The 21,192-nt window shown below is 56.4% G+C and overlaps 4 protein-coding genes and 3 pseudogenes across 4 annotated transcripts; 3 read left to right on the forward strand and 4 right to left on the reverse strand.

Annotated features, from left to right (window-relative positions):
- Positions 1 to 1,403: 1,403 nt before the first annotated feature.
- On the reverse strand, positions 1,404 to 2,599 carry GL50803_00r40017 (28S rRNA; annotated as a pseudogene).
- Positions 2,600 to 2,654: 55 nt separating this feature from the next.
- On the reverse strand, positions 2,655 to 5,858 carry GL50803_00114192 (Kinase, NEK; the record flags this gene model as incomplete). Its single annotated transcript, XM_001703884.1, has 1 exon — positions 2,655 to 5,858. One exon carries the CDS (start codon positions 5,856 to 5,858, stop codon positions 2,655 to 2,657), a length of 3,204 nt encoding a protein of 1,067 aa, XP_001703936.1.
- Positions 5,859 to 5,974: 116 nt separating this feature from the next.
- GL50803_004563 (Copine I) lies at positions 5,975 to 6,724 on the forward strand (the record flags this gene model as incomplete). Its single annotated transcript, XM_001703883.1, has 1 exon — positions 5,975 to 6,724. One exon carries the CDS (start codon positions 5,975 to 5,977, stop codon positions 6,722 to 6,724), a length of 750 nt encoding a protein of 249 aa, XP_001703935.1.
- Positions 6,725 to 6,760: 36 nt separating this feature from the next.
- Positions 6,761 to 10,384, reverse strand: GL50803_0060955 (uncharacterized protein; the record flags this gene model as incomplete). The annotated part of the gene is made up of 1 exon (XM_038046250.1): positions 6,761 to 10,384. One exon carries the CDS (start codon positions 10,382 to 10,384, stop codon positions 6,761 to 6,763), a length of 3,624 nt encoding a protein of 1,207 aa, XP_037901769.1.
- Positions 10,385 to 10,681: 297 nt separating this feature from the next.
- On the reverse strand, positions 10,682 to 13,144 carry GL50803_0060959 (Reverse transcriptase/endonuclease, putative; annotated as a pseudogene; the record flags this gene model as incomplete).
- Positions 13,145 to 13,598: 454 nt separating this feature from the next.
- On the forward strand, positions 13,599 to 15,913 carry GL50803_0060960 (High cysteine membrane protein; annotated as a pseudogene; the record flags this gene model as incomplete).
- Positions 15,914 to 17,582: 1,669 nt separating this feature from the next.
- Positions 17,583 to 19,094, forward strand: GL50803_00112938 (uncharacterized protein; the record flags this gene model as incomplete). Its single annotated transcript, XM_001703921.1, has 1 exon — positions 17,583 to 19,094. One exon carries the CDS (start codon positions 17,583 to 17,585, stop codon positions 19,092 to 19,094), a length of 1,512 nt encoding a protein of 503 aa, XP_001703973.1.
- Positions 19,095 to 21,192: the final 2,098 nt, after the last annotated feature.

Genomic DNA, 21,192 nt, shown 5'->3' on the forward strand with positions numbered 1-21,192 from the left:
CTGCAATCCGTTCTGTTAACATACACAATGTAACGGATTGCAGCGGGCTGGCTGCGGGGCCGCCTGCCTGTCCCGCCGCACAAGGAGGGTCTGGGACGGGCCGATGCCGCCGGGCCCCCTAGAGGGCGCCACACCGTGGTCTCCAATGCACAACATAGGTGCGGGCCCCCTTGATCAGTGGTGCCTGCTGGACCTTCTGGGCGGCGGGGCCTGGGCGCTAGACCGTGTCGGCGAGTGTGGCACCTCCCTCCCCCCAGCGGGACACAAGGCCGACGGGACACTAATAGGACCCAGTCTGGCGGGGGCCCACTCATGCCGTGCTGTGGCATCACCGGAGCCTGGGGCCTCCCTGTGCTCTTGCGTGCATCTCTTCCCTGCACCGGGGTTCCCTGCCCTTGCCCCCGCCCTCGCGAGGATGCTCTTGTACCTAGGCGTTGCCATGCGATGCTTATGTCCTCTGGTCCCCAGCCGCTTCCTCCGACCCTCTGCCATAGCTCCTTCCGGCCGGCCCAAGATGTTCCAGAATTCGCTCCCCAGTATTGCCTCGATTTCTCCGATTCCTTCTCGTTTGGCTGCCTTCAATTAGTTCAGACGTCTCCATTTGTGGCATCCCCCCTGCGCTGCTTTTCTTTGGCCAATTTCGTGCGTCATTTTATCTCGCCGGCCAGCATAGTCTTCTCTCCTCCCCCTTGTCCGTTCCTTTTCTTCGCCCCTCTGGTGTCTTCCTTGTGTGGTCGCCTCGTTGCCAGCCTTCGTCCCAGAGCCGGGCCGGACGCCGGGAGCGCGAGCAAAATCTAAATTTTGGCGCCCCCAGCGCGGAACCCGGGCCGGCCCCCCCGGATGTGCGCGCCCCGCCGGCAAGCATGCAGACGCCACAGAGGGACGGTGACTAGCAATGCCCCGTTCCCCCCAGCCTCCCGCTCCTCTGCCGGCTGAGCTGGGTGGCCCGCCGGACCCCCGAATTTTCCGAAAATCCCCCCGCCCGCCCGATACGCGCCACTTTAAATAAAGGAATTGGACCCGTGCGTGCGGAGCGGGGGGCGCACACGGGGCGACCGTATGCGATCTATGTGCACCTGCTCTAACCCACAGCGCCCGCTCCCGCCAACTCACACACAGCGCTCGGCCCCCGGCCCCCCTGGCCGCCCACCTGCGCCCCTCCGCGCCCCCTGGCATGCCCTGACGCCGGGAGAAGGCCCTCTGGCCGCGCCCCCGCCGCGAGACCACGCGGGCACGGGGGCTGGGGCGCCCCGGGCGGGCCCTCACCCCTCTGATGTGAGGCAGCATCTCTTCCAATAGTCCCCGCCCTGTGCGCATGTATTTCAGTAAATTACCCCTACTCTGCCCGCACCCCCCCAGAGCAAGTGGGCCGCGCGCCCCGCCCCGCGCTCTGCAGGCGCGTCCCTCAGGCGATCGCAGGGCTCTGCGCCGTACAGGAGCGCCGCGCCGGGTGGTCTCCCCGGGCGGGGGCCGCTCGGCGACGGGGCACGGGGCTGGGGCGCGCGGCCGGGCGGGGCGCGAGGCGGGGTGCGCGCTTAGAGGCGGTCAGCGCAGGGCCCCCGGGCGCGGCGGCGCGGCGCTGCCCGGCCGGGCAACCGCGGGGCTGGCGGCCCGCGGCGGGCGTTCCTCTCGTACTGGCCCGCCGTGCTCTGGCCCCGGGGCCAGTAGGGTAAAACTAACCTGTCTCACGACGGTCTAAACCCAGCTCACGATCCCTTGAACGGGTGAACAATCCGACGCTTCCGCGCCGGTGCGCGCGGACGGTAGGAAGAGCCGACATCGAAGGATCAAAAAGCCGCGTCGCTGCGGGCGCTCGGCGGCCACAAGCCAGTTATCCCTGTGGTAACTTTTCTGCCACCTCCGCGCCCGCGGCCGGGGCGGCGAAGGATCGGTAGGCCCCGCTTTCGCGGCCCGCGCCGGCACGGGGGGCGCGGGTCGGGCGGGCTTGTGCCCTTCTGCTCCGCGGGAGGTCTCCGTCCTCGCTGAGCCCGCCGTGGGACGCCTGCGGTCCGGTGTAGCAGGCGCGCCGCCCCAGCCGAACTCCCCGCCCGGGCGGGTCCCCGCGCGACCGGGTGAGCGGGGCGGCGGCGGCCGTCAGGGTGTCTCAGGGGCGCGGCCTCCCCTGTGCGCTGCGCCGGCCGCCCCGCCCCACAGGCCCGGGCTGGAGTCAAGCTCAAAAGGGTCTTCTTGCCCCGCTGGCCGGCCCTCGCCCGTTCCCGAGGCTGGAGGCTCGCGGAGGCGCGGCTCGGGACAGTGGGATCCTCGTTGGTCCATTCATGCACGTCGGAAATTGCCCGACGAGGCATTTGGCTACCTTAAGAGAGTCATAGTTACTCCCGCCGTTTACCAGGGCTTCGGCGGATCGCTTCACGGTGACGGTCGTGGCACTGGGCAGAAATCACGTCGCGCCAGCGCCGGGTGCGGCCCTCGCGACGCTGTGTTTCTAGTAAACAGTCGGGATCCCCGCGTCCGTTCCAGTTCTGACCCGGCGCGCCGTCAGAGCCACTCCTTTTCCCGAGGTTACGGAGCCGGCTTGCCGACTTCCCTGAGCCGCGTTCGCTCCCGCGCTAGAGGCTGCTGACCCCGGAGTCCTGCTGCGTGGCGGGGCTCTGATGTGTAAGGTCTGATGTGGAGGCGGTAGTTGTTTACTTTGGCTATTCTGAGAGGAGGGCCATCATCTCGCTATTGCCCTTGGCTATGTCCAAGAGCTTCCTCCTGTTTATGTTCTTCTCCTTCTCTGCGAGGAGTCTCACACACTCTATCTGATTGCAGGATACTGCCCACATGAGGGCGGTCCATCCGTAGTAATCTGCCATGCCCCCTTCCTTCTCCAGGAATAGCTTGATACAGTCTGGGTGGCCTTTCCGTGCTGCCAGTATAAGGGCTGTCTGTCCGTAACTCCTCTGCATGCACCCCTCCTTCTCTAACAGTAGCTTAGCGCACTCTGAGTAGCCGTTCGCTGCTGCTAGCATGAGGGCAGTCCATCCATTACTACCTCTCATGCTTGCCTCCTGAAGATTACTTCTAACTGCATCAGCATCTCCAATACAAGCAGCACATATGAGGTTTGTCCAACCCAAAGCACCACGCTCACGTTTGTGCTTCACCAGTAATTTAACACAGTCTTGCTTGTTATTCCATGCTGCTATCATGAGAGCTGTCCATCCATAGCTACCCCTCATGCCGCCTTCCTTCTCTAGGAGTATTTCCACTATCCTTGTGTGGCCATGTGCTGCTGCCCTCATCAGTGCTGTTCCGTTGCGCATAATAATCCAGTCGTCTATGTCGAAAGATCCGAACTCCCTCTGTCCCCCCTGGAGAGGAAGGAGGGCCTTCACAGCCATCAGATCGTTTCTGTCAACAGCTCGCATGAGGGCAGTGACTCCATTCTCATCTGTGGGGTCGAGGAGCTCCACGATGTCCTTGTGCCCCGCCCTCGCGGCTATGGTCAGCGCAGTCTCGCCGTCGCTGTTCTTCACGTCTCTCTCGTGGAAGTGCCTCCTCACCATGGTAACGTCTCCAGTGAAGGACGCGCACATGAGTGGTGTCCACGAGGGGGCCTCATGCTCGCGAAGAAGCAGAGCTATACTTGTATGCTTGTTCTTGAGGGCGTGCACGAAGGCTGTGTTACCGTCCTTGTCCTTCATTCCTCCCTGGACTGGTATAAACAGCCTTACCATGTCAGTGTCCCCTCTGGCTACGGCTCTCATGAGTGCCGTGACGCCGTTCTCATCGATGGGGTCCTCGTAGGGGATGATCATCTCGGCAACCCTTAAGTGCCCATTCTCGAGAGCATGGTATAGGGCGTTGTGATGTTGCTTATCCCTCAGCCCCTTCTCATGATCAAGGAGGATCTTGGCCATCTCAAGGCTCCCCTGCTGTGCGGCGATCATCAAGGCCGTACGTCCTTTGCTGTCGGTCAGGCCCTTTTCGTACGGGACCAAGAGGGAGGCGATCTCTGTGTGGCCCTTCTCCGCGGCGATCATCAGAGCTGTGTGGCCATGCGAATCTCGAAGACCATGCTCAAACTCGGCAAGTGCCCTAACAGTTTCTACACATGAATTGGCCACGGCCATCACCAGGGCAGTCCGACCGTTGTTGCTTCTCTTCCCGTGCTCATGAGGGACGAGGATCTTAGCCACCTTTGAATGGCTATTATGTATGGCGTGCATGAGCGCGGTCCAGCCGTTTTTATCTTTGAGGCCCTTTTCCTTCTTAACAAGCAGCTCAACAGGCCCACCGTGCCCCTGCTGGGCTGCATGCATGAGGGCCGTCATCTTCTGCTTGTCACGCTGGCCGGTGCAGACTCTTTCTTCAAGTAGCACCCGGACGGTCTCCGTGCTGTTCATGTGCGCAGCGCGTATCAACCTGGGAAGCAGGAGAAAACTGCGGGGGTCGGCTGCATCCATCCTGTCACTAAGTTGCATGACCTTGGCCTCTAGCGCTCTCATCGTGGCCAGATGCTCTTGACCCTGGTTCTCGAGCGCGTCGATCCTAGCGGACTTAGCACTGAGGTCCTTCTCAAGGGCACTAATCCTGTCCGTCTTAGTATTGATATCCTTCTCGAGCGCGTCTATCTTAGTAGATCTTACTCCGAGATCCTGCTCAAGGGCGGCGACCTTGTCCTCCCTCGCCCTTGCGTTCTCTTCGAGTGCGTCGATCCTAGCAGCCTTCGTCTCGAGAGCCTCCTTGAGAGAGGCAATCTCGGTCAATTGGGACACCATCTCAACAGACCTGGCGTCGAGGGCCACCTCAAGAGCGGTGATCCTACCTGAGTTGGCCTTGAGCTCGTTCTTTAGAAGCGTGATACTAGCATTAGCACTGTTCAGAGCAGCCTCCAAAGCGCTGCACTTGCCTTCTAGCGTCACATACCGATGTCCCAGCTCATTAACTGGGACATTAGATGTGGTGAGCATCTTACACAATTCTTTGGCCGTCAGCCTCCTCTCTGGCTCCAGCACGAATATCCTCTCCAGAACGTTCTGCATGAAGCCATCAGCGACACCGCTCAGGTCCGGCCTCCACCCGTCGACGAAGACCTCTGCCGGCTCCTTGCCCCCCAAGAAGTCCGGCCTCCTCAGAGTTACTAGTTCATAAATGATGACCCCGAGGCTCCACACGTCGGAGGCGGGGCTGGCCTCGTTGTGGAGGAGCACCTCGGGGGCCATGTATACTGCCGTGCCTGCAATGGTGCTCCCGCATCTCAGGGCGTCCTTACAGAGGCCGAAGTCGGCGATGATGAAGTGTTCACCATCTGCGCTGACGAGGACGTTCGCAAGCTTGAGGTCGCGGTGGACGAGGCCTCTAGTACCTCCCACACTGACACTGTGGAGGTAGGCGAGGGCGGCGGCGAGCTGCCTCAGAATGGAGAGGATCAGCTCGGGAGAGACGGGGGTCTTCCTCCGCTTGCAGTCGATAAACACTTGCTCGAGGGTCTTGTCGTGGCGATTCATGACGATGTAAATGAAGCCCTCGTCTTCAATCACTTGATGATACCTGAGAACCCCCGGGTGGGAGAGGTCGGGAAGGGTGGCCAGCTCGAGCCTGATGGCGTCCACGTTGCCCTTACCCAGGCCGTCGAGAGGAACCTTCTTCACAGCGAGGCTCGGATGGCCCCTAAGGGAGTAGACTGTCCCCGTGGTGCTTTCATTAAGCACGCTATCCAGCCATTCGTGGAGGTCCCTGAGAGCGAACTGTGGGATGGTGGAGGCTGCTGCAGGAAGACTGAATGCGTGGTTGCTGCCATCGGCCATAATAGCTTTATTTCCAGAAATGGGATCAAGCGATTGGATTGGAGTAACGATTGGAGGCCGTACACTCCCAGCTTGGAGGAGAGCACGAGTCCTTGCCATCTCCATTCCTTGGGTCCCTATTCATGACAGTAGACAGGCCACCCCACAGAGGATGGAACACCCTTGCATGTGCTGACTCACTAATTCCTGTCCAGTATAACGGCAGATCGTAACCTTACAGCATGTGTCAATATTCCATATCAACTCCCTTAGATATGCGGTCACAACTATTACTCCGTCACTATCCACCGATGCTATGCATAAGACTGTTGCTCTGCAGAGTACAAACGATACTCTGCACCTGTAGCAGAACATCTCATGACATCAAGCGCAGAGAGATACCGTATGTCAAGGCCATGCGCATTATGTCTCGGGTGGTCAGTAGATTCGACGACGACCACATCTACCCCGTGTACCGCTTCGGGTGCATAAACACTAAGGACAAGTCTGTCCTTCCTCTCCTGTATCCTGATCAAGAAGACCCCCACTTCGAAGGCTTTGACGCCGTGAAGAAGGCGTACGAACACATCGCGCCCCAGATCGAGATGTCCGGCCCGACCACCTTTGCCCCGATGATCCGCCAGGCGATAGAGATATCTAGGGAATCCAATGGTCAATACATGATTCTCGTCCTGCTCACAGACGGTGACGTTTCAGACATGGTTGAGGATATGAAGGCGCTCCAAGAAGCGTCCAACTACCCCCTGAGTATCGTTGCTGTTGGTTTGGGCGATGGTCCGTTCGACAAAATGCACATTTTCGATGACGATGTCCGTGGTCGCAAGTTCGACAACTTCCAGTTCGTGAACTTCACAGAGGTTGAAATGAAAGCAGGGAAGTGCGAGAACCCAGAACTGGTGCTTGCCACCGCCATGATGCAGGAGATCCCCAGTCAGTTTGCTTTCATTAAGAAGCTAGGGTATCTCAACTAGCCGGAGTGAATAGTGGGCGAGCCTTATGCAAACTACTTAATGTGCTACCGTTCGCTTGATCTTGAGCCTCACGGTCATTGTTTCTTTTGTGGTCGTCTTCTCCTGTGTAACCAGGTAAGACTGCCGCCTGTCGGGCTTTGGTATTGAATCTTTTGCATCTGTGCGGTGCTCTTCTTGCTGTCTGTGCTCGTACTCCTCCTGCTCATCTTCCACAGAGAAGAGGGCCAGGTGCTTCACAGGCTTTTCGTGCCTAGTTGTCTTCCATATGTACTCCTCTATGCTGGCCACTGATTGGGGAGAGTCCCCGTGAATAAAGTGGACTTCACAAACTGTGTATGACCTCATGGCCTTTTTGACCTCTGTCCAGACAACCTTGGCAGCCAGAAGGGTTTGTGAGCCCGGAGAAATGATGGTGAAAAGATCCGTGGAGCCAGTCCCCACCAGGTACACGTCGTCGACGTTTGTGGAGAGCTTGTAGACAAAGAGAGCGTTATAATTATGGCAATATACGAGTGCAAGCTCGTTTTGAGGATCTACAGAGATGAAGGATATGCAGGGGAGGATCTTGCCATAAGTCTTGTACTTATTAGAAGAGATTCCTAGCAAAGGGTCATTCAGCTGGCTAAATGGCGGTAGCATGCTCAGCTTATAGCGCTCCGCCTTGTGCTCCAGGAAGTAATTGTATGCCTGCTCAAGAACCAGAGGCTTCTGCAGATTGAGGGCCTGGGTGGAGGACTCGAGGAACTTAATCGTGAGGAAGCCAGGAGTGAAGCCATGAAGGACGGAAATATCGTTGCCTGTGGTTAGGCGAACCAGCACAATCGGGGATAAAGAATAGGAAAAGTCGAAGAGACACTCACGCAGAGAAGCCAGGAGGGATTTCCGGTTAAGAACAGAGTTCTCAAGCGGAAGGGTGGTCAGAGGGCCTGCTCCGATCAAGCTGTCTGTTGTCCGATCCAGTGTAGAAAGCCTCTGCATCTGGCAGACCAGCAGCTGTATGAACCGGGTGGAGTGGTGCCTCCAGACGTTCTGCTCATGCCTCCTGACGTATTTAACAAACACGTAGATGGACCGAATGGAGAGCGTGGTCGGCGACTCAGATAAAATCTTCTGAGCATCCTCGAAGAAGCACTCGTGCAGATGGCATTGGCAAGCAGGGCCCTCACCCTTCTGTGCTCGGCTGGTGGTGCCTATACTGTTGTTAGATGCGTAAAGGCCCCTGTAGTACCCCGAGATTCCTTTACAGCTAGAGACAAGAGCCGATGAGGCACCAACCAGCTCTTGCAGGGCAGTGGTCTTCAGCAGGATATGGCTGCACTGGGCTGGCATCAGCGTGGGTACTGCCGATGCATAGGTGCAGACCGTGCGGAGCAAGAAGGCCAGGTTAGTCAAAAAGTATGAGGCAAAGCCGGGAGAAAGACGCTTGAAGTCGGCATCGGCAAGGTTGTTCCTAAAGTAGCACGCTATGGCTGTGGATTCATCTAGGGTTGCATCGAGAAGGGCTGTCACATGCTCTTCCAGACCTAGCTGTTCGCTTAGGTTCAAGTTCTTTATGAATGCCAGGGCTTCAAAAGCGAGCACAGCCTTGTAGAAGATCTCACGGTGAATGACCAGGATGTGTATAGGTGGGAGCTGCGTGCACAGCGTAAGCTTAAAGCTGAGCTCGCACACCTCGGTTGTTGCAAGTACCAGCGTGTTAAGGGTGTTCTTAGGGATGGCTTCTTCGAGAAGAAGCTTGGAGAGGCGTGCAGTGAGTAGCCGTAAAAATGCAACGGCCGCAAACTTAGAGAACGGCGAGCTAATAGCCAAGAACGGGAACACGAGACGCATAGAAGGAAGACGCCCCGGATTCGCCAACAAATAGCTTTCAATTGCAAACCCCAAAGCTGCGTCAATAGCTGATAGGAAGGGCCTTCGATCGGCCTCCTGGAGGAACCTGTAGAGCACGCCTGCCATCACCAACACAGAGAGGCAACTGAGAGTGAAAGAGAGCTTGTGATTATAAAGGTGGTCCGGAGTAAGCTCTGTGAGCAGGCAATTGACAACTTCGCGGCAGTTGAGTAGGTCTGACGCGAAGAAGTCAAGGTGCTGACAGGCTGACGTTGAGGCGCGCCCAAGCTTGAGCCGGCTCCGTAGGCCCTCTGTTATGAACCCGTCTTTCTGAGCCATCACCATAAAGATGTTGTGGTAGAGCCTTTTCAACGGAGTAATTAGGATGGTCGCCAGAATTCGTTGTGTACTGTTATAGACCTGGAGGAACCCAAGGGAGTCCAGAGAGTAGTAGTCCGAGGGAAGATATGCCTCAACAACGGCCTCGAGCAAACTCGGTGTGGGGCTTGCAGCTGCATCATACATGACACTTAACATCTGACTAGTCGTCGAATACTTCGATGGAAGCCGTGGAGTAGCACTTACATGGTCAGCGATACTTTCGTTAGAACTAGACTCATTGTCGTCACTCTCCAATGCTGGCTGCAACTCATCAGATAGTACATGTGTGATAGCACTGCGCTCTTGCTGGAGCATCTCCGGAACAACTGTGCTGCCAGCGTGTTGATGAGCGCGTGGAGACGCAGGGGCTTCCATGGAGACTCCCGCTGCTGGATACTCAAAAGCAAACCTGCTGATCATCGCATCGACCCATGCCGGTGTCATAGGGACGCTGAGGCTGGCACTTGCACCAGTAGTGTGATCTAGGCAGGGTGAGACAGCAAGCTCCTTCAGGATATTGTCTATGCTCTCTAACTCAGCCCTATAGTCTATACTCTGCTTGCTTGTTGCCGAGGAGATGTTTATGCAGAGGCGAAGAAAGCGGTGCACCCTTCCTTTCATCGGCCGGATCGCATACTCTCCTGCATAGCCTTCTCTTCTCTTGAATGTGTCCAACTTCCTCTTCAAGGAGATTGCACTCGTCATGCCATCGTCGTGGAACTGGGAGCCGTGGGCAGACAGTGCGTAACTTCTGGTCGCGCTGGATTCAGAGAGGAGGTCGTCGGACATGTCGGTGTCATTATCAACGGAAACGTAGAGGGAGCGCCGCACCTTCTTGTGCTTCTTCGCAGCAGACAGGGATACGTAGGGGTTGTACTGCTTGTCTATGACCAGCCTCTCTATTTGATCGTTCATGGAGGCCAGTGATCCATCGGCGATAATGGGATGAACATCTACCGGGATGTTTTCGAGGAGATGCTGAAGAGTTGGTGCACTAGCCACCGAGACCTCGGGATCTTTGGAGGGCTGTCTGTGCATGAGGAAGCTTTCGACCGTTCCCTTCAATGAAGTACCAGAGAATTCCGTGGAGACCGGTGTAAGGCCTGTGGTATCCCTATTAGCAAGCGATTCTCCCTGTCGATCTCCAAGGGCGTCTGCTTGCACTGTACGCTTAGTAGTCCTATCGCTTAGCCTCTGGCGCAGTATCCCGCTTATGTAGAAGTCCACCAGGCCGCTTAGATGGAAAGTCTCCATTTTAGTGTATCCAAACTGACCCAGCGAGTCGTTGTGATCACACAGGAACCCCAGTGCAATGTCGTGCTCGAGTAGGGAGACATCTGCCGTCCCTCGATGAGCATCAAGCACGAAGAGATAGAAGCATGTCTCCGAGGTTGTCTCTGTGATCAGAATGAAGGAGGACTCAGAGAGAATCAAATAGGGTACCATCATTGCTCGCAGCAACGGCTCTCGCCTGCGGGCGCTGTCCGCAAATCTCGTGAGTAAATTCCCGCTCAATTTTTGGCGATATCCGGAGACGAGGGTTGGTCGTTGATGATATAATGACCACAGTAGTGGAAGGGAGGAGCTAACTGCGTTCCTCGGCTGTTCTATGGGCGTGTGCTCGGTCTAGGTGTGCACATAGGTCCTTTTGGAGATCAGGCCGTCCTGCAGGCTCGCTGGTCTACTAGGGCGTCTCTCCTTGTTCTCCCTTTACGGTGAGTGAAACTCTGGTCTTTGTTGTCATTCTCAATACTGTCCATACAGATCGGCAGCAGCTAACGGGGCTTTCTCTTCTGGTTGGGATTCAACTCGGTTGTGTGTCCAGTCTTGCGCCCCCTCTCGATCGTTGTCGTCGGGTCCCAGGGATGGATTCATTCGGTTGTCAGAAGTAGGATGACAGGAGACGGTCGCTCTGGGTGGCCAGGCTTTCGGCCCGGTCGCGTCTGATCAGCCCCGTCAGGTGCTCGTTCGCCTCTGCAGCCATGTGGGCGATGGCGAAGGCAGCCCGGACGGAGATCCACGTGGAGCTCCTCGAGGTGCCTCTTGGACTTGGGGTGGAGGGATCCGTCCGTCCCGTAGATGATCGGGAGCGTCCCGTCCCTGTACTTCTTGACCTTCTCGTTGTAGTAGGCATCCATCTGGCGGGGCTGGATGACGCCCACGTCCACTGCCTTGCACTTGTCGACGAGCCAGATGTCGGGCTTCTGGTTCTGGTCGCTGAGGTGGCTGTGGGTCTTGATCTCCAGCTCCGGTTGAGCTTCCCTGAGACGCGGAGGTACAGGCACGCGACGATCATGTCGTGCCTCGTGGTCCTGGTCCACGCCGTGTGGCAGCCCGGGCAAGTGCCTCTTGTCTGCGCCATGATCGAATCGCCCTTCTCCTTCAGGGCCCTTTCCTCCTCGGTCAGCACGTCGCCGCTCTGTCCGGAAGCTGGTGTGTGCGCGTGAGGAGGCGGTTGAAGTAGGCCCCTTCCCCTGCAGTGCCTGGCCGTTCACCGGCAGCTCCACCGGGTCTCTGGTCCCCTTGTTGACGTCCGGGGAGGCCCATACCCTTCGCAGCTCGTTGTGGCAGAGCCCCGGCATGAGCAGGCCCAGGCCGCCCTTCTCCTTCGGGTACGCTAGGAAGTCGACCAGGCGATCGCAGCTTCTGTTGGTTAGTGCTGATGCCTTGTGCGACGTCTGTCGAACTCCTCGTAGTCCGCCTTGTCCGATGTTACTTCGACCAGGGGGGCGTAGTTCACCATCGGGACCACGCAGTGACAGCAGAATGAGTCTCTGGTGGATGGTTATGGGGGCATTCTCGATCTTCTTCAGGGCAGTCTCGGCACCTGCGATGGCCTTTGGTGCGGGACTGGCTGGAGTGGGGGACACCGGGTGGTTGAGGAAGGTCACCTCCTCGCCCGCCATGGTGGACTTGCATCTGTCGCTCCTGATCGTCAGGCCCATGGCGGCAGCCTCTGCTGTGGCTTGCTGTACTATTGCGCCTGCTGGGTACCCTTCGTCGTGGAACGCCACGATGTCGTCTGCATAGGCAAGGAAGGTGATGCCCCTCTCCTTGAGGCGTCTCAGGAGGCGCTCGGTGGCCATGCAGAAGAGGAGCATGCTGAGCGGGTCGCCCTGGGGACGCCGCAGACCTCGCACTTCACGTCCCGGCTGTGCCTCAGGTCGAGGAAGTTCCTGACGTAGTCGATCAGGACCTTCGGGACGCCTGCCTCGTTCAGGGCTCTGACGACCTCTGCCCTCGGGAGCGAGTTGAGGGCGTTCTTTGTGTCGAGGGAGACGGCGTGCACCTGTCCTGCTGATGAGCTCGTGGGCCCTCCTCACGCCTACCGCGTATGCGTTCTGCTTGAAGGCGATCTGCTCGCATGAGGGGTAGTTGGCATGCCTGACCAGCCGCTTCAGCAGGACGCGGTGGAAGATGTTCGTGACCGTCTCGCCTATCGCGATCGGGGTATTCGTCGGACTCCTTCGGGATGAGCGGTCAGCTCGTTGTACGCCTGCGTGAGGTATTTCACGAAGCTGTCGTTCTGCTTCATCGCCTTGAGCTGGACCGGCCCGAGGCCAGACACGCCTGAGGCCTTCTTGTTGAGAGTCCCAAACAGGGCCTTCCTCATTTCCTCCTCGGTTGCCACTCCAGCCCCGTCGAGTTCATCGATGGAGGGTAGTCAAGGCCAACGTAGTCTTCGGGGGGACGCACGGGTGTAGCGCGCTGAGGGGGCCTTGGCCTTCTCTGGCTTGTCTATCGTGGGTGTGTCAAGGAACAGAGGACCTGGCAGCCATTAAAGCTCAGCGCGTTGTTCACCCTGTTTGCTATCCGGCGCCTCGCCTTCTCGGGGTCTGGGTCTGCCTTGCTCTGGGACTGCTCCGTGGTGTTGTCTGGCAGAGGGGCCCTCTGGCAGCTTCCCACCAGGGCGTCTAGGCCCCTGATTGCGGGGAGCGCGACCCCAGTCCCGGCCTGCTCGATGCTCGCGATCATGCGCGCACCCTGGTGGATGAGCATGGCAGCTGTCTGGTTCGGTATGTGGGCCGGAAGGATCAGCTTGTCGTCGCCCAGCACTCTGTGTCTGTCATCGTTTGCTTCTCTCAGGTGCTCGGTTGGTTGCTTGGCGCTCTCGCACGGTAGGCCACAGAGCCAGCGTGTGTGTCCTGCCAGAGGGCAAGCGTCTTCGGAGTGGTCTCCCAAGTAGAGACTCACGGCTTGCTCTCTGGGACCCAAAGGTACCATCTTGCGTTCATAATGTGGATCGGGTCCTCGCGGCTCTCCTTCGCCTCAGGTCCAGCTGTGTGCACGCCCGCGGAACAGCCGAGGAACGCAGGACCCCAGATCCACAAACGGAGGGAGCTCTTCCCTATCACCGCTGTGGCTATCGTTGCGACCCGTGGCCAACCGTCGTCTCCAGACTGGCCGGGAATTGAGTGAGGCTTGCCCGTGAGATCTCTGGACCACACCGCAGACATGCCCCAGCGGCACACCACTGGAAGCAACCGGTGGGTGGAGTAAATGACTAGTTGCTTTTTACGCGCTGCTTCTGGATGCGCGAGTCTTCAATGTATGGCACAGGCACTCTATAACTGGCTAGTGTGCCCGACTACAGGCAAGCACCGAAAAACGTCAGTAATTAAAAATCTACTAATGCTGGTATTATTGTTCTTCGCCGTGCTCTCTGGCAGCCCAGACAGACGACAGGTCTACTCCAGACAGGAGTACCTACTACGTTGCCTGTGAGGAGGATCAGCCTGATTGTGCGGAAAATAAGTGCGTTATATTCGCTCACGAGAGGCCTCTATGTACCGAATGCAAGTCTGGAAAAGTGCCTATCGACGGAGAGCGTGTGGAGCTAGCGCACCAGGCATAGCTGTGTGTGAACAAGAAGGTGTTAACGGCGGTGGAACACGCTGTAAGTCATGTGCTGGTGGAAGTGGAAGTAGGAATACTGGTGACGGTGTAGGTTATTTTCTATTTTACGGGGGCTGCTACAATAATGATGAGTGGCCTGGTACAGACATAAGACTGTTTCAAACGGGGTGTGCACTGTTTGTGATACTGAGTATGGGGCCGTTTTTACGAATCCAGATACTACCACCGATGAAAGGTGTATCCTATGTAGTGATACGCTATCCGGAATGGAAGGCTGTGCGACTTGTGTGTCCCTTCCTCAGAATCCTGCGCCAGACAATGCAGAAGGCGCCGCCAGTCTTCAACGTACTTCCTGCTTAGATGAGACCAAAGCCCCAATCGATGGAGTATGCGCAACCTTTGGCTCTAACAGGTACAGAAAAGATATTGTACTCATTGCATAGTTAGCCATACTGCGGGGCGGGTGCTCAGTAGCAGTAAGAAGGGAGCTAAAGTATGTGCTAAGGTCAACCAAATAGAGATGGGTGGCTATTCTGCTTGTAAGCAGTGCACCAACACCAGTGAGGCCCACACAATGGAAACTGTAGGCAGGTAAGTATTTTACATAGCTGCCAAAAGGATAGCTCAGCAGGAATGTGCGCAGCTTGCAACCAGCATTTCTATGGCCGCCCTGTCTTCCTGTACAAGGGCGGCTGCTACGTCATCACTGACCCCCTTGGAGACACCATATGTAAAAAGACGTTCAACGGTAAATGTACTATTTGCAATGAGGACCAAGGGTACTTCATGAAGGATTCGGCATGTACCAGATGCGATGGATTTGTCCCCGGTTGCGCTGTATGCACCCCTAGCCCTGATGCCTCCGGTGCTCCTGTGTGTGCCAGCTGCAAGGCCGGCAAATATGCAACTGTAGACGTGCTTCCTGCGTCGACTCATGTCCATCGGGTGGCTCAGGTAGCTGTGATAAAAATAATGTCTGTAGCTGTAAGTGCAGTACAGGAACCTACTTGGATGCCGCCACAAGTACACATAGCACATGCAATTAAGCCTGTACGGGTCCTGAGGTTGAGAAATGCACGTCCTGTGTCTCAAGAAAATATCTCAAGCGTGATGCATCTGGTGCCATTAAACGTGTAGATTCTGTTGACTGTGGTGAGGGGTATTATGCAGATAGTGCCACTAACATTTGTCCTTTGTGTGGTATTGACAAGTGCCAGACGTGTGCTTCTGATAGTGGTGTGGTCAAGTGTATGAAGTGCCTTTCTGGGTATCTTTTCATCGATGGCCTTTCATGTCGGTCCCAGTGCGATAAGCCGAATCAACAGGCAGATGCCAGTGACGAACCTGTTTGCGAATGCATTACAGGGGCTTATCTGGAAGGCAGTGTCCAGTGCGACTCAGCATGTTTGGAGCGGGTCCAGGGTCTGATCACTGCACAAAGTGTTCTTCGGGAAAGTACACCAAAGTGGACGACTCTGGAACGGTTACATGTGTCGACGCGTCTGACTGTGGCGATGGATACTATGCGGATCCAGAAGAGCTCCAGTGTGCCACGTGTGGAATTGAGAGCTGTCAAGCATGCACTTCTAAGGATAACAACCTCGTGTGCACACGGTGCTCCCCCGGACTTGTCTCCGTCGATGGCTTCTCTGCCTGCTCACATGCACGGAGCTGAATCAGAGAGAGGAGGATGGAAGGTGCGTCTGTGCAGAGGGCTTCGAGCCCAGCAGTGACGGCGCATGCATAGCTAGGAACACCTGCCCGTCAGACGCCACGGGGTGCTCGAGTTGTAACATAGATGGCGAGTGCCTCTCATGTGCAGACAGCAGCCACAATGTCCAGCCGAGCAAGAGATCCTGCGCCTCAGGCTGTCCAAGCGGATCAGAATCAGTCGGCTCTCTCTGCATATGCATGGAGGGGTACACCCTCAGGGGTGACACATGCGTCTCTCAGACCAGGAAGGCCAGCTCCAGCTCCACGACGGTCACCGTGGCAGTCGTTGTCTCCCTTCTCATCATAGCGGCCGTCGCCCTCACGTGCTGGTTCGTCCTGCGGAGGCGGAGAGAATCGAGGGCAGCTTTGAAGAAAAGGGTGACAGCTGAGAACATGAAGCTCGTGGGGACGGTGGACGAGTTCTAGCTCTGCGGCTGGCGGGCCATAGCTCATAACGAGTGAATGCTCAGTGATCCATAACGATCCCAAGCAACCGCCTGGACTAGCAGATGCTTGGCTCCTGTGTGTATGCCTTCTGAGCCATCGGGTTGGGGCAGACTCAGTCCCAGAAGCAGAGGGCGCCGGTCAGTGGAGAAGACCCCACAGGCCTGTTCAGCCCAGACGGTGTGTGCGAAGCGCCGCCTCAGGTCAGGTCATCCCGATGCTCCGCCACACTCCAGGGAATCGTGTTCACCCCCACGGCGACAAGACTGGGGTGTAGCAGAGCTGTGGTGTCATCCTAGCTGCCCCGAGAATAGTACGCGCCCCTGCTCTCATGCCCTCCTCCCCATTATGCGTGCCATAGGGATGCCTGCCTCGCTAGGTTCTGGGGCCCCAGCACGCCTCATCCCCCATCGTGACACCTTACCTGGCAACACGCACTGTGCTGTAGACTCTACGGTGGACCGTCGAGCTGCCACCTGCGATTGATTGCGGTGTCTTAGGAGGTCGATAGCCAGGCTCCCCGCACGGTGGCCTATCTCAGTGAGCGCTCGCAGAAGCCACAGAGCCGCTGGGGACGGCCTAGCTGGCCCAGAGCATCGACTCCCGTCAGAATCAATAAATAATGCGCAGGACGAGGAGCTCAGCTTTCGGCGTCTCGACCCCATCGGATGGCCCTGCAGTCTTTGTGGGAGTGGGCTGCCCTGCTGCGTAGCAATGCCACGCCTTCGCGTAGAGTTGACCCAGACTGAACCTCACGTGCTGGGGTCCACACAGGATGCTTGACCTTGCCTGATGCTGGGCTGTGTTTCTTCAATCGGGGAGGAACAGACGAGCCTTGCAGGCAGTGATGGGGTGTGCCAACGACCCTGATCTCGGTGAGCGACGTGCGGTGCATGCAAGTGTGGGCTCAGACCATGGGTGGTGCTGTCCTGGCCTTGTTCAGTCGCCCCACACAGGCCCAGAGGTCTCACTTGGACGCAGCAGAGCGAGGATGCGGCCCCCGCTCTGTTGCCGCGCTGTTGATCGGGAAAGCCGTTATCTATTCCTAAGAGGCTCTCCATCGGTGTCAGTGTCGACGTCTCCCACTCCAGTTGATATGCACACTGGCTAGGGAGATGCGATAAAGGACCTCTGACCCTTGTAGCGCTGCGATTGTGGCTCGCAGGTCGGGGGTAGCGGAGCTTGTGGAACTGTTCCTCGGTATCGGGTTCACACTGAGTAAGCGTGAGGCACGCAACGAATGCCCCGATAGCACCAAGGGATGAATGCCGCCACCATGGACAACACGTCGAAGTACCTGGCTTTTTCACCCATTGGAACACATTTAGCATGGTGCCCATAGCCAGTAGCTCAAGGGCCACAAGCGACTGGCACGCTATGATAATGACACTGTGCACATGAGCAGGCACGGAGCCAGTAACAGCCCGTCGCTAGCTAAGACCAAACGAGAACGGGGCTTCTGCACTTTTAACTTATGTTATTGAGATGTGACACACCAAGCTTGCTCTCGGACCAACAAGGCTGGTATCAGCGCCTCATGACAGTGAAACAGAGCACGCGCTAGTAGTATCCAGCATGCGGACCCAAAGGTCTTTTGGCGTATGTGCTGTTAATAGGATAATAATTTCTCTGCATGAGGGTGTTATTACTTGTCTCTGCCATTTTATCATGCGAACTGAATACGCCCTTCGCCGAGGAGCCCAGTCGCGGAATGGGGGTCCGCTTCACCCGACGCGGACTGGAGAAGTTCTGCCAGAAGGGCTACTCTATCATTCCTGACGTTATCTCTGCTCTTCCAGCGTTTCCAGAGATACCCATAACTGTCGGGTCTTTGAAGCTTACCCTCTCCAATATCAGGCCCCGTGCAGTGCGCGTCTCGACCATGAAGGTTCATTTGCAGGACAACAACTTTGTCAAGATGGAGGCCCGGGACGGCATCATGCAGATCTCGATGCGGCTTAAAACTACCATCACTGGGATCACCGGGACCGTCGACTGCATCTTCACCCTCAAGGGCTTCGGGGCAGACATCTCTCTGAGGCTCGGAGACGACCCCACCTGCCCCTACCACTTCGGGCTCTCCGAGATATCGAACGTCGTGTACTCGTCTGGGCTCGACATCGATGCGATCGGACTCGACACAGGCGGGTCTGTCCTTGCAACTGCCATCCAGGGCATGGCGCCCACGTTGGAGGATTTGATGAAGAACACCGTGTTGCAACTCCTCTTTAACACAATCTTCAATTCAATAAAGCAGTCAATGCTCAACCTGCCCTTAGTTGTCCAGATCGGTGATGACTATCTGACTGACCAGCGCTACATCAACGGCATCAATGTCGTCGATAACAAGATAGTGGCAGACCAGGGTGGGTTTTCAATGATCGCTACTATCCCAGATTGGTCGGTCAGAGCTCTCTATCCAAACAAGATCACCTCTCCCCCTCCGAAGACAGTCTACACCGACAGGGACTATGAGTTCTATGTAGACAGGGAATCAGTTAACTCCTACCTGTATGCCTGGCACGTGGCGTATGACAAGTTCAAGGCAGACGGTCTCACTGTCCCGTACAGCACCATCAGGGCGCAGAACATACCCGGCCTTGCAGAGGCTCTTGTGAAGGCCGGACTACTAAGCACTGTTAACGACCTTGGACTCGGGGTCACCCTGACCCTGTCTGTCAGTCCCTCCAAGGATGCCGCACCCCACATACCGTGGATCGGGGCGGCTGCACTACCGGTCAACCTCACGGGGGCACTCGTTGTGACAGCTAGCAAGGTATCAGACCAAACCCCTGTAACTCTGGCCAACCTTGAGGGCGACGTGCTCTTCTCTTCTGCGCTCAAGCTTAAGAAGTTTACCTATGGATTTAACAACGACCAAGTTCGTGCATATGTAGAGCTTCTTGGAGTGCACGATATCGCCACCAAGAAGCACAGCGAAGGGATGAACGACCCTGTTCCCCTACTGAAGCGTCTTCTTCTAGATAAGTACCTCCCCCTTGTTAACCCGATTCTGGCCGAGACAGGAGTGGCCCTCATGAACGGGAACTTCATCGACTATGCCACTGTCGACGTCATTTATCTGTGCAGCGAGGATCGCGTACTTTTCGTTGCCGACATTGAGAAGAACCAGTACTTTGCTTGAATGCTGTACCACAGACTATCTACTCGTGCGGACCGGGGCTATGCCGTACTAGTAGTCCTACTCGGACGAGGGGCGTCACTCTCAATCCAATATTCAGATATAAGCACTTGTGTACACTCCTAACCAGTATGCTAGTCATAATAGTAGCTGTCTGATTATCAATATGATGCGCTAATTGACTGCATAAGCGAGGGCTACAATTGCTGCTCTGATAGCGGTTATAGATAGGATGCTCCGACAGATACACATCTAGCGGGCTTGACTATCCAGCATTACTGAGACTCCAGGATACGGAGCAGATCCATACAGAGACACGCCCACTACGTGCTATGTGCTGTGTTGCCGGATATCCTGCCTGTGGATATGACCCACGACTTCACGAGTAAACTCACGGAACTTTGGCTATGTCTGAAAATAGAGGCATGCCTTTATGAAAAAGTTGGTTGCTATTACATTGTGGGCCTGTTCTCCTGTCCCCGTCACTGTTGTAGGGCTCCTTATTAACGACTCCCGCCGGCTAGAAGCAGATCGCACCGGGTGACGGGTCCAGTCCATCCCACAGGTCAGCTCGTCGGTACTCATTTCGTGGTACGTGTACGCGTTGACTGCTCGGCTACCTAGCTTGTAATGACGATACTGAAGGGGAGCTCAACTCTAACAGAAGCTTTCTCTGTCTCCGGGCCAGATGAGCAGCACAAGGACTGCCAGCCGGCTCAACCTCAAGGCGGCGTAACATCTCCTAAGCACACCCCTTGTAGTTGTAGCAGAATACACGAGAAGCGAGAAAACCCGGGAGACTATATCCTCACAAGGGGATGCACTAGCCAATGGCTTGCACAAGGCTAATTTGTTTTGCAAACTAGCAGACCACTACTCAGGGGCACACAGGGTTGTGAAGTCACTAATATCCCTTTGACTAACTGCAAAAACTACTGGAGCCTCTCTACGCCACGGTAGGGGTTAGCAGGTCTGTGGAAGGCGCGAGACTTAGCTATCTGCGTTTAGACGAGATCCGATCCTTGCCTTGTGTCGCCTAAGAAGTCAGGGCTCTACCCGACGGCGGACATAGTTTAGAGACTAACCGACACACTAGAAACGACGGATATAAAAAGTTTGCAATATGACAAGTGGTACGGATCGCGACACAGCCTTTCTCTGCCTTGGACAGGCGCGTCTGGGAGTAGGACAGGCGCGGACATCTTGCCATGGCCTAGCTGGCGGGTGCCTGGGCATGTTCAGTGATATAGACCACTCTCGCAGTGTGTGTAGATGCGTCGGTACTGCGTAAGAGTGGCGCACAAAGACGGTAATCTGCTATGAAAATCCGCCAATCCATCCACCGTAATAAGCACGGGCTAGTTGAAGATCTGCTGGACCATCTTTACAGGCACCGCCTTCAGCAAGTGGCCTTTTCTGGACCAAGAGCGTGACAGGCCCTTTGTCCTTGGCCCCTTCTGTCCGCCTGCAGCGCTTTCGTGACCCGGCTAAGGGGAGCAAGCTGTGCACCCTTTACCAGGGAGCGATGAGCTGAGCATCAGACAGTCAACTGTAGATGTTTCTGTAGCCCTTGTTCTCATTACTCTGTAGAGGGTTACCACACACCTTTTCTACTCTGTGCAGGATGGCGCTCCGGCGCACATGAGGTAGCATGGAGATGCACCAGAACAACTGGCAGTCTTCGAAGCGTAGTGCTAACCAGTCAACGCTGCTGTCTATTCTGGCCTTCCACAATGGAGAAGGGGCCAGAGCAGAGCCAAGGGAAGCTAACCTTTGACCCTTTGCCCTGGCGTCGGCAACCAGAAGGACCAACAAGGGAGCGCCCTACTGAGCTCTTAGGCATATTAATGTGAAGGAATATCTGGACCGCTGATTTGGGTGGACGGCTAGATGAGCCCTCGGAACCAAGTTGCATCATGCATCAGGGTGTGCGGCGGCAGGCTGATAAGACTCGGGGCAAGCATGCGCAACAAAAACCTCGAAGGCTTAAACGGCATAGACCCTGACACACGATAATGCCCTACTTTATCTTTTGGCTTTTCGGGCCTCGGAGAGATAGCGACAGGATAGCAGTCAGCCACATGCCTTTCATAGATACATA

This window comes from Giardia intestinalis, chromosome 3 (genome assembly GCF_000002435.2).
Source record: "Giardia intestinalis strain WB C6 chromosome 3, whole genome shotgun sequence".
In the NCBI taxonomy this organism is placed as follows: domain Eukaryota; phylum Fornicata; order Diplomonadida; family Hexamitidae; genus Giardia; species Giardia duodenalis.